Genomic DNA, 10,000 nt, shown 5'->3' with positions numbered 1-10,000 from the left:
TAAATACATATATATATATATATATATATATATATATATATATATATATATATATATATATATATATATACTTAAACTTACATCAGGTAAGTAAACACACGAGATTTCATATTTCCTTCATCTTTTGTCATTACATCAGTTGTTTAATGGAATAAGAGTTCTTTAGTAAGATAAGAATGCAATTAATTATCAAATATACAATAGGAAGGAAAGTAAAAAAATATATATAATAATAAAAAAATAAAAGAAATAAAAGAAAGATTGCAAGCCTATAAGTAACTTTAATGCAAGCTGTGTCATTGAATCGTGGATGAAAATCCCTGAATTTCAAGGATGTCTCTCTTGCTTTTAATACTGATGCTGTCGTTATCTATGGCATTATGTTATCAAAGTATGAATGGCAATAAAAGCAAAAATCTTTCCAAAAATCAAGGAAAAGTGTACAACGATAGACAGGACTAGAAATTTGACTCTTTGGTGGAGGAGCCGCCCATGTGTAAACACAATATAGTAAAATCACTGGGGACATAGCATAAACATAATACCAGCCCAGCACAATTAACGTACAGCAATACCAGAGTAACACTTACTTAAATCAATTTGCAAATACCCTGAACTATGAAAGTATTGGCTGTATTGAAATTTAGTTACACTCTTATTTTTTTCTTAATCAATCCAATCCAATGATATTGTTGCAATCTTCTTAGCATGTAAATCCTGTCTTATTGAGGTCTAAAGTAAAAATTCAAAGTTCTCACACCAGAAACCTGATCAATTTCATGCACAAAGAGAAACAAAAAGTTTTTAAAAAGCTCACTACATCCTCTCGTCTATCAACTACAAAACAGATCAACACCACAAAGCAAACTCTATTTCCTTAATTCATTATACAGATTAAAATCGGTCTGCTAAAGGATAGACGAGAATAAAGACGAGGCATAAGACATATGATGCTGCCACTAGTGACAGAGGGTCAAGAAACAACCTGAAAAAAGAAAGAGAGTAAACCTACAAAGAGAAATCTATCCATGCAATTACAATGGCAATCTTCTCTTTTAAACACTGAGTTTGTGAAAAATCATAGGCAAATGATAAGAAGAGAAGTAACAGATAATAAAAAGGAAAATTAACCCATTGGATCCAGGTGACAGGGCCATTTTATCATGAAAAAAAAGGCCAAGGGATGGGTGCCAGGAACATATCATGGAAGAAAATTTGGCCAAGGGACAGATGACAGGAATGTCTCCCCATGGGAAAGTATTTCCGAACAGACAAGATGCACAAAGCACTTGGGAGGAGACTGACCCAGCAGGCCCTCAGGAAGGGGCTCGTTCGCAAGCTCCTGCAGGATCTCCACCAGTTCATGAGGGTAGTGTGTTCTATCAAAAAGCCATGTCTGGAAGACTGCTGCTCAAGGGAAGACACAGTGTTCAAGCACAGGAAACTGTTCCTGCCCACTGTTAACAGCAGTGCCCAGGATGTTGCAGAAAATATTTTGAAAATATCTTTAAAATTACAAAAATACCGCCATGTTACTTATTGTTGCTGATTCTGCACGTAACATACACTACCTGGAGAGAGTAAATGGCATCTGCTATTATCATATTCATACAGCACAACAAATGACAAATTTTAGAACTGTGAAAATGGCAAAACAGCAAAACACATCAGCAGAAAATGGGCTATTTGTATTACAAAGAAGAGGCACAGAATCTTGACAATACAAGTGTATTCATATGGAGTGCTACCACTTATATAAGCATAGTGCCCACATTTTTGTTCCATGTGCAAGCTACATGGCACCTGGATCCTATGAGTTAACATCTCAAAAAGAAACAGAATATAATAGAAAATAAAAAGAAGGGTTCCAAAAGAAGTAAAAAAAGTAGTATAATAAAAGAAAATATTCAAAACACACATACAAAAAAGTTTCACAATAAGAGGGCAAACTGAAATAACCTAAATGTTCATCCATTAACACAGAAGACATTATGTTTCAAGTGTCTTCCCCTAAATACAAATGAATACAAATGACTGTTATCAAGTGAAAAAACAGCAGTTAAAATATGCATTCCATGCATCTCCATGTTATATCCAAAATCATATAATGGTATCCCACATATACTGTATATGGACAGTGATGAAATTGTTCTATGTATTTGATATACTATAAGAGAAAAAATCTATAATAGGAGTGGACACATGCTTCTGATTTACAATGCAAAAGTTCAAAGAATAATTTTAAATTGCTATAATCCCATCTGCCATGAAATGAGCTGTCATTCCTTTCATAATATTTACTAAATGCAGAGATATAGCATTTCTATCAGGCTTGGAACTGTTCCAGGAACAGTCAAACAACATCTGTCATTCACACCGATCTGCGCCTCAACATCAAACCACTGCCCCTTCAGCCTGAACCATTCACTGGGGAGAGGAGAGAGCTTCATATATTGAGCAGAGGGATGGGTGGAGAGATAGAGATGAAAAAAAGAAAAGAAAAAAAAAAGAAAAGACTCAGTGTCTTAATGCAACATCCAATTACCATCATACCACAAGTTCATATTCTTTTTTGACATCTCTGGCAGTAAAACAATGGAATCTGCAATGACAGCCTAAATTCACAATCCCATGAAAATGATGAGAATGCTCTTGGTCACACTTCTGACCTCCTTTGCCTTCTTAGAACTTGTGGGCTCTTCCACAGCAACAACTGTTGTTTGGTCTCTTGTTTATAGCCAAAGGCCCTAACACACATCACCAGTGATCAACTTTGAAAAGAGGAAGTTATGCTACCCAAAAAACAACCTGAATTCCTATTGTACTCTCATAACATTCAAACTCTGAAGTATAAGAAGCTCATAGCTTCTTGTCTATAGGTCTGCTGCAATACTTTAACCACTTCTTGCCGGGTGGCATGTAAGCTATGCACATGCCATAGCTGTTGTGGACCACGCAGCAGATGGGATCACATCATGGCCATCATTACACTGCTAGCTCATCAGACAGAGCTTGTTTTTCTCCAGTAGTAGCAGCACCTTTTTTATGGTGAAACTTTTAGGCAATAACACCTAGAGTGAAGATAAACCTTCATATTGATTTTTCAATGATATCAAAATATAAGCTTTTTGGTGCCTAATTTTGCCTATAAACTGGGGAAACTGTTGATGCATGCCAACAATCCCGTGTTAATGGCCCTAGCCAAATTTTTAACCTGGTGTTAATCAGTTAATGGTCTCAATTGCCAATTAATATTTGCTCTCATCACAAATGTCTAAAATGATATATCAATTCACAACAGTCACTGTTTGCTCCAACTGCCAGCATATGACCATACCACACTCATGTCTATTTGCAACATGAAGTGTCTTGGAATATTTTGATCACATCTCATACAAAATAAATCTGTACTTTTATGCCAACTGGTAGTACATGGCTATCATACCCCTGTATTGACAGAATCTCAAGTTTCATTAACAGCACTCACATTTGTGAATATGAACCATTTACTAAATTACATGCAATGATGGTGAAAACTTACATTCACAGATATTACCTAATAAAGACTAAACCAAAGAGATGAAAAAGTAAAAAGCCTTTTGATAAGGTGGACTTACCCGTGCATATAGACCTTGATTCCTTCTTCGGGAGTGACCATGTCTTCATCCACTGAAGAAGGAGCTGTTTCAAAACTGTCATTATCACCAGCATAACCTCCTTTCTCATCAACTGCTGCCTGTGTGTTCTGTCCTTCCTTCGCCCCACTTGAAGTGCAGTTAACCAACCTCTCAGATATGTCTCCATTCTGTCTGATCCTTAGACTTGCCTCAATCACTTCTTCTCCATCTTCATCAAAGGTCAATTTCTTCACAACAGCCTCTTTAGCTTCATCTTTTGCCTGACTTTGAGCCTCTTGTGAATTTTTCCTGTTATTGCTGAAGAGCGTCTGATGGAGGAAATTAAATGCTTTCCCATACTTGGTTGTGGTTGCTGGAGTGGATGAAGCCTCAGAGATGTGTGTATGTTCTTCACTTTCAATGTCCCACCTACATCTGCAGTCACCCATCTGCATCAGGTGCACCTTTAGCCCATTCTCACTGACACAGTCTTGCATATCTGAATTGCAATTATTGTAGGCAATGTTCAGGGCCTTCTCCAGACACTTCACAACACAGCTGAAATGCTCACATGCAACTTTCTTTTCTTCTAAGGTGATATCTGGTTTGGCAGCATCTTCCTCATCAGATGAGTGGACTTGTATGAAATTCAGGTGTGACACAAACACCTTCAGCGTCTCAGCTAGAGTGCATATATCAGAGGATGTCAAATTCTCCTGAATGGTTTCTGTGGCTTTAAAGGCCAGAAGGACATGGATGAAACCAAACTCTAGCTCAGTCTTTAACTCTTTGGTGCAGCATTTGCTAACAACGTTCTTCAGACACAAGATCTCTGGTTTCAACTTGGTCCTTATTGTTTTTGTGACTGAGAAATTGGCTACTGTACTTGATTGAAGGTCTTGTGCTAAATCCCCCAAGACTTCAGCCAAGCGACGGGCAGCGACACGGATGGATTTCATGATGTATGAGAGTTGCTCTGAGGCTGGGTCTTCTTCTGCCTGTGATGTCCCTTCCAACTGACCTCTCTCTTGCCTCTCTTCTTTCTCCTTCCAATTCTCCAAAAATTTGCTGGGGAAGTCAGAGACAAAAAGTTTAGCACTTCATTTATCCAGAAAAACAGTCAAACACTTTCTCAATACTACAAATACTACATGAGGGTTCTCATTCTTTCTGAGGTGTTTATGGTCATTCAAATTACCATAAAACATACCAAATCAAAAGTTTGTATATCTAACCTCTAATATTTGAATAATATTAACACTGAACTAGAGCGTACATTTACTTTAGCCCCCTAGTGTCTTGATAACCTGAAATTTAACAAAGACGTCTACTGAACCCACCTGCTTGCACTCTTAAAACCTGAACCTTCATACTGAGGTGAAAGAGAGACATTCAAACGAAGCGCCTCCAGTTCTTGGCAGAGTTCACTCATTGTACTCCGACTGGACTTGCTGACACGCGAGTCATTGAGCTTTGATACGCTGGCTTCACCTGGTAATAAAAGGCAATACAGGATATTTAGCAAGGAATCAGAACCGAATTTGATCCAACATCTTACTACCAAGCAGCTGATTTGGCAATCTAATCTTTTCTTTCTTTTTGTATGTGCTATATCAATATATGCTCCAAAATTATAAAATATTTACAAAAAAGGGCAAGTGACATCAAGGGGAGATATAGAGGGAGAAATCAATAAATTAACTAATAAGTAAATGAATAGTAAAATGAGACACATAGAACAGCAGGCTAATAAATATATGAGTGGAAAAAATATATATTCACAAAACATAAATAAGCAATTCAACAAACAAACATATAAAAATATATATCCAAATTCAATACACCCCTCTATAAAGGGTGTTCAACAGGGTAAGGCAGTCAAGGTATATATGTTCATTCTCCATTGACAGATAAACAGACAGGCTGATAGAAAGCAGAGGTGAACATTTCATTACATTTCTTTATTCATATCTAGATGCTCTCCTTACAGAATATGACTTTTTAATTCTATTATATTTAATAGCAAGTTCTCTTATCTTTGAAGGGTAGAAGCAGCACTTCCCTACAGAGAGATTAATCAAGAAAGAACCACATGGTATATACTACAAAGACCTATCATAGTAGTGATACATACCTTCACCTTCAGGAGGAGACTGACCCTCCTCCTCCCATCTCACTTCTTCATTTAATTTCATTGCTAGTTCTTCTTCATCAATTTGTCCACGCTCATGCATAAGCTGAAAGACAAATAGCTGGTTATAAAAGTCTGCTTTAAAATTGTAAGCATCAAATTTGGTTTCAAATACACACACCCATCTAGTTAAGAAGTAGCAGGTATCCAAAGTTTCATAATTATTTGATGTAACAGAAACATAACCACTTAAAATTTAAGTTCCAGCCTACGGTAGTAAACACACATAGGATATGAAAAGCATGGAAACAAAAATTTACCTTCTTATATTTGTCCTTGAGGAAAACTTCAAGTTTCTGCAAGCCCTGCTCAGTTCGGAAATTGGCAAAGTCACCTAGGAATTCCCAATACTCGTTCCATGAGATGCCCTGGTCTGCTGCCAAGTCCCTTGTAATTGAAGAAGGAATAAACATCATACATCAATTTAGCATATGATGCAGAAATAATGTAACACAAGACCCAGCACTCCTTTCTACAGTACAAAATGTAATCACATGTTTACATAACTAATACCACACAAAGAATGCCTCTTGAAAAAAAACAGAGCAAGTCAAGCAGAATACTAACATTTTACTTTACTATCTGTGGGGCAAAATACCCTACATAAGCAATGCCTACAAAACTGTCTGTAAAACAACATAGCCATCCTTAGAGTTGCCAAAACTCACTCATGCTCCATTGTATGCTCACCTGCCTATCCTCTCCAGCCCTTTGTCCTGGTCAGTGAGCCTCAGAGATGCTACTCGTCCTTTTGAGTGTCTTGATGGTGATGATACAGCATTTTCTTTCCAGCAGCGATACAAGGTCTCAGCTTGCGAGGGACTCATGGGGCCAGCATAACCTCGAACCTAAAATTTAGATAGTACATTTTGTAATCTATGTTTGAAAATATGTTTTGTGTGTGTGAGTGCATGTGTGAGTGTGAGCGTAAGTGTTGGTGTGAGTGTGGCTGTGAGTGTGAGTGTGACCGTATGTAGTGGGTGGATGGGTGGATGAGTGGTTGGGTACATGGGCGGGTTGGTGTATGGGTGGGTTGGTGTATGGGTGGGTTGGTGCATGGGTGGGTTGGTGCATGAGTAGGTTAGTGCATGGGTGGGTTAGTGCATGGGTGGGTTGGTGCAGGGGTGAGTAGGCTCATGGGTGGGTAGATGTATGCATTAAATTTGCTCTTTTGTCTCTTGTCCTATTTACAACCTGTCACAGTAAAGAAAAAAAAAAGGATGTAGGTCTTACCCTTAACGAAGGACTTATAGGACTCATCGGGCTAGAAGAACTACATGACGACATCAATAGCTGGTCCTGCGTCATAGGACTTGTTGGTGAGGCCAGGATTGGGGACCAAGGACGCCCTATCTCTGGAAGGAGACAGTGGTCATCATCCCTGAACAGCGGGATGTAAAACTGTTCGCCAAGGAGACACTGGATGTCCTCTCTGACCTTCGATGTTGAGCTGTTTACACGCGAACAGATGATCTATGGAAGAAAGTTGTAAAGGGATTAATATCTATATATACATTAGCTAAAAATCCCATCAAATACCAATAAACATTCTAAATCACATTTAACTTATCACCATGATTTCATTTCATCACAAACTAAATCAAAACATAAATGCACCTCAGAAGGCGTTTGTCCGAACTTATTCCTCCTCCCCTTGTTACAAGCAGGATACGAGGTCAGAATCCTCACACATTCTAGAGAGCCGTGCTTGCTGGCAAAGTGCAGCGGGGTTTCATTGAGACCTTTGTCTGGGGTGTTCAAGTAAAGGTCCAAGAGAAAGGCGCTTCTTCTCTCCGAGCTCTCGAGAGTGTCGTCGGGGTAGAGCTTTTGGAAGAAGTCAACCTTCGAAACTGTTGATAGCACCTGTAGGATTAATAGGGTGTGGTATATTAATCTAGTTATCAAAAAAGATGTTTCGTGGAAAATGAAAATAATAAATAAAATCTATTGCTGGATCAAGTACTTCATAAATATCATAGAATGCAAACAGATGTCAGCATTTTTTTTCTGATATATCACTTAATATTTTGATCACATGATTTTTAAAGATATGTAAACACAAATCAAAAAAATACTACAACTTTGATAACAGGTGTCTATCCAGAGTCGACATCTAGCCACTGACAAAAAACTTACCTCTGCAGCATATTGGGCCCTATTGTTACGACAAGCCACATGGAGGGCATTGTATCGTGAGCCTTCTTGTAAGATAGCTGGTGTGTCCCCACTGCTAACAAGATATCTGGGATTTTCATTTATGCACTGGAATTTTTGAAAAATGATGAGTTGGGTGGAAAAATAAAAAGAAATATGGTTACAGTGATTCTAAAAAAAGATCTTCATATACTGATGTAAAGTATTTCTTGGATAATTTTCTTTTACTTCAATTATGTACCACTCTCACTCACTCATTCACTCACTCACTCACTCACACACACACACACACACACACACACACACACACACACACACACACACACACACACACACACACACACACACACACACACACACACACACACACACACACACACACACACACACACACACACTCTCACTCTCACACTCTCACACTCTCACACTCTCACACTCTCACACTCTCACACTCTCACACTCTCACACTCACACACTCTTACACTCTCACACACTCACTCTCTCACACTCTCACACACTCACTCTCTCACACACTCACACACACACACACTCACACTCACACACTCACACTCACACACTCACACTCACACACTCACACTCTCACACTCTCAAACACTCACACTCTCAAACACTCACACTTGTGAACTGCAACACTCCACCAAGTGGCAAGACTGCAGTAATAAATAGACTATTTCTGAGTGTGTGTGCATAACATATGACTCATGAAGTTACAGTTTAAATCTCCTGAGAGGATAAACTTTATCTACAATTTTCCCAAAAGGGCAAAGAACTGGCCACACCTTTAGATAAACAATTTCATTTACATTGTTTATGAAAACTAGGAACACACATCATATTCTACAAACACAAAATTTATATGCAAAACTATGGCAACCACTTCAATATTTAATGTAATTAAATCTCTATATCAGAATCTAGAAATAAACCACTTCCGACTGGTCAAATCTCTCTGGATTTTGTTTATCAAATTTAATGACACTGCTTACCTACACTGTTAAATGAAAAATCATTTAAGCAAACAAAATAATTCTATAAAGGTGCACATACATCCCAAATTGATATGTATTCCTACCTTTGTGAAATAAGTCACATCATCCTTTTCAATAGATTTACGAAACTTAACAAGGTCTTGTGACTTGGGGCCCCGAAAAGGACTTGGTCTCTCAGCATTTACATTGCCATCCAGACCATTTGTGTCCTGCGTTATAGCAACTTCTGGTCCATTTTCTGCAAACTGGAGTGCCTCTTCATATGACCTGAAAGCCTTGAAGCGCGAACCACGGTATTTTTTCATCATGGCTAAACAGGACATCTTGTCAGTATGAACCAACTGGAAGTCTGGAAATGACAAGTAAACCTGATAGTAATGAAATAAAGAAATAATAACTACAATTACTTGCAAAGAAAGAACCATATACTCTTTTTTTAAGATCTTAAAACCTAAGATAATAACACTAGTAATAGTTAGCCATGTTATAAAATGTGTACTATTATATTAAGGTACTGCATTTTTTACCCAAAATATGAGTTTTTAACTAATATCAATTCTAAATATAATAATAAACATAGTCAGTACTATAATTCCCTTCATTATCATCCTAATACAATAATCATCATCATTATTATCATAATTAGCATTGTAATTAATCCTGTGTGCTGAAATGATCATTATGAAAATCACTTTATTTACTGCATACACCATTTTCACTTTTACCTTAACAACTACAAGACTACAATAAGCCATCTTTCTTTATCTAAATCATGCTTCCTTTTTGTCTTTGTAAAATGGCTCACCAAGTACAAACTCCTCACAAGAAAAACACCCAACAATTATACTGACCCGGATCACTAGAAACATCCGCGTTGTCGGGTGGAAAAACACCAAAGAAAACATGCACTTCTGGCTTCTGGGGTTGCAAGGCTAATCCTCCATTTTCTTTATTGTTACCGACACCGGAGTCCTCAGTGCTGCCATCGCTTTTGCCTTCAACACTGTTAGGCACCGCATCACCAATGT

General features: G+C 37.8%; 1 protein-coding gene across 3 annotated transcripts in view; it reads right to left on the bottom strand.

Annotated features, from left to right (window-relative positions):
- Nucleotides 1-10,000, bottom strand: part of Ankle2 (ankyrin repeat and LEM domain-containing protein 2) — a 16,014-nt gene that overhangs the window by 4,252 nt on the left and 1,762 nt on the right. For 2 of the 3 annotated variants that reach the window (XM_027357760.2, XM_070124608.1), the window contains exons 3-12: nucleotides 9,824-10,000; nucleotides 9,056-9,321; nucleotides 7,945-8,070; nucleotides 7,426-7,671; nucleotides 7,042-7,281; nucleotides 6,499-6,656; nucleotides 6,069-6,195; nucleotides 5,752-5,854; nucleotides 4,958-5,108; nucleotides 3,618-4,685 (exon numbers count right to left, since the gene is read on the bottom strand). The exon at nucleotides 9,824-10,000 is cut by the window's right edge and continues 44 nt beyond it. In XM_027357760.2, the coding sequence (XP_027213561.2) occupies nucleotides 3,618-4,685; nucleotides 4,958-5,108; nucleotides 5,752-5,854; nucleotides 6,069-6,195; nucleotides 6,499-6,656; nucleotides 7,042-7,281; nucleotides 7,426-7,671; nucleotides 7,945-8,070; nucleotides 9,056-9,321; nucleotides 9,824-10,000 (2,662 nt within the window). Of the gene's footprint in view, nucleotides 1-800; nucleotides 986-3,617; nucleotides 4,686-4,957; nucleotides 5,109-5,751; nucleotides 5,855-6,068; nucleotides 6,196-6,498; nucleotides 6,657-7,041; nucleotides 7,282-7,425; nucleotides 7,672-7,944; nucleotides 8,071-9,055; nucleotides 9,322-9,823 lie in introns of those variants that run through there. The other variant, XM_027357762.2, reaches the window with a different exon arrangement.

The sequence above is a fragment of the Penaeus vannamei genome, chromosome 1 (assembly GCF_042767895.1).
Source record: "Penaeus vannamei isolate JL-2024 chromosome 1, ASM4276789v1, whole genome shotgun sequence".
NCBI classification, from domain to species: domain Eukaryota; kingdom Metazoa; phylum Arthropoda; class Malacostraca; order Decapoda; family Penaeidae; genus Penaeus; species Penaeus vannamei.
This window is presented reverse-complemented; position numbering and strand designations above follow the sequence as displayed.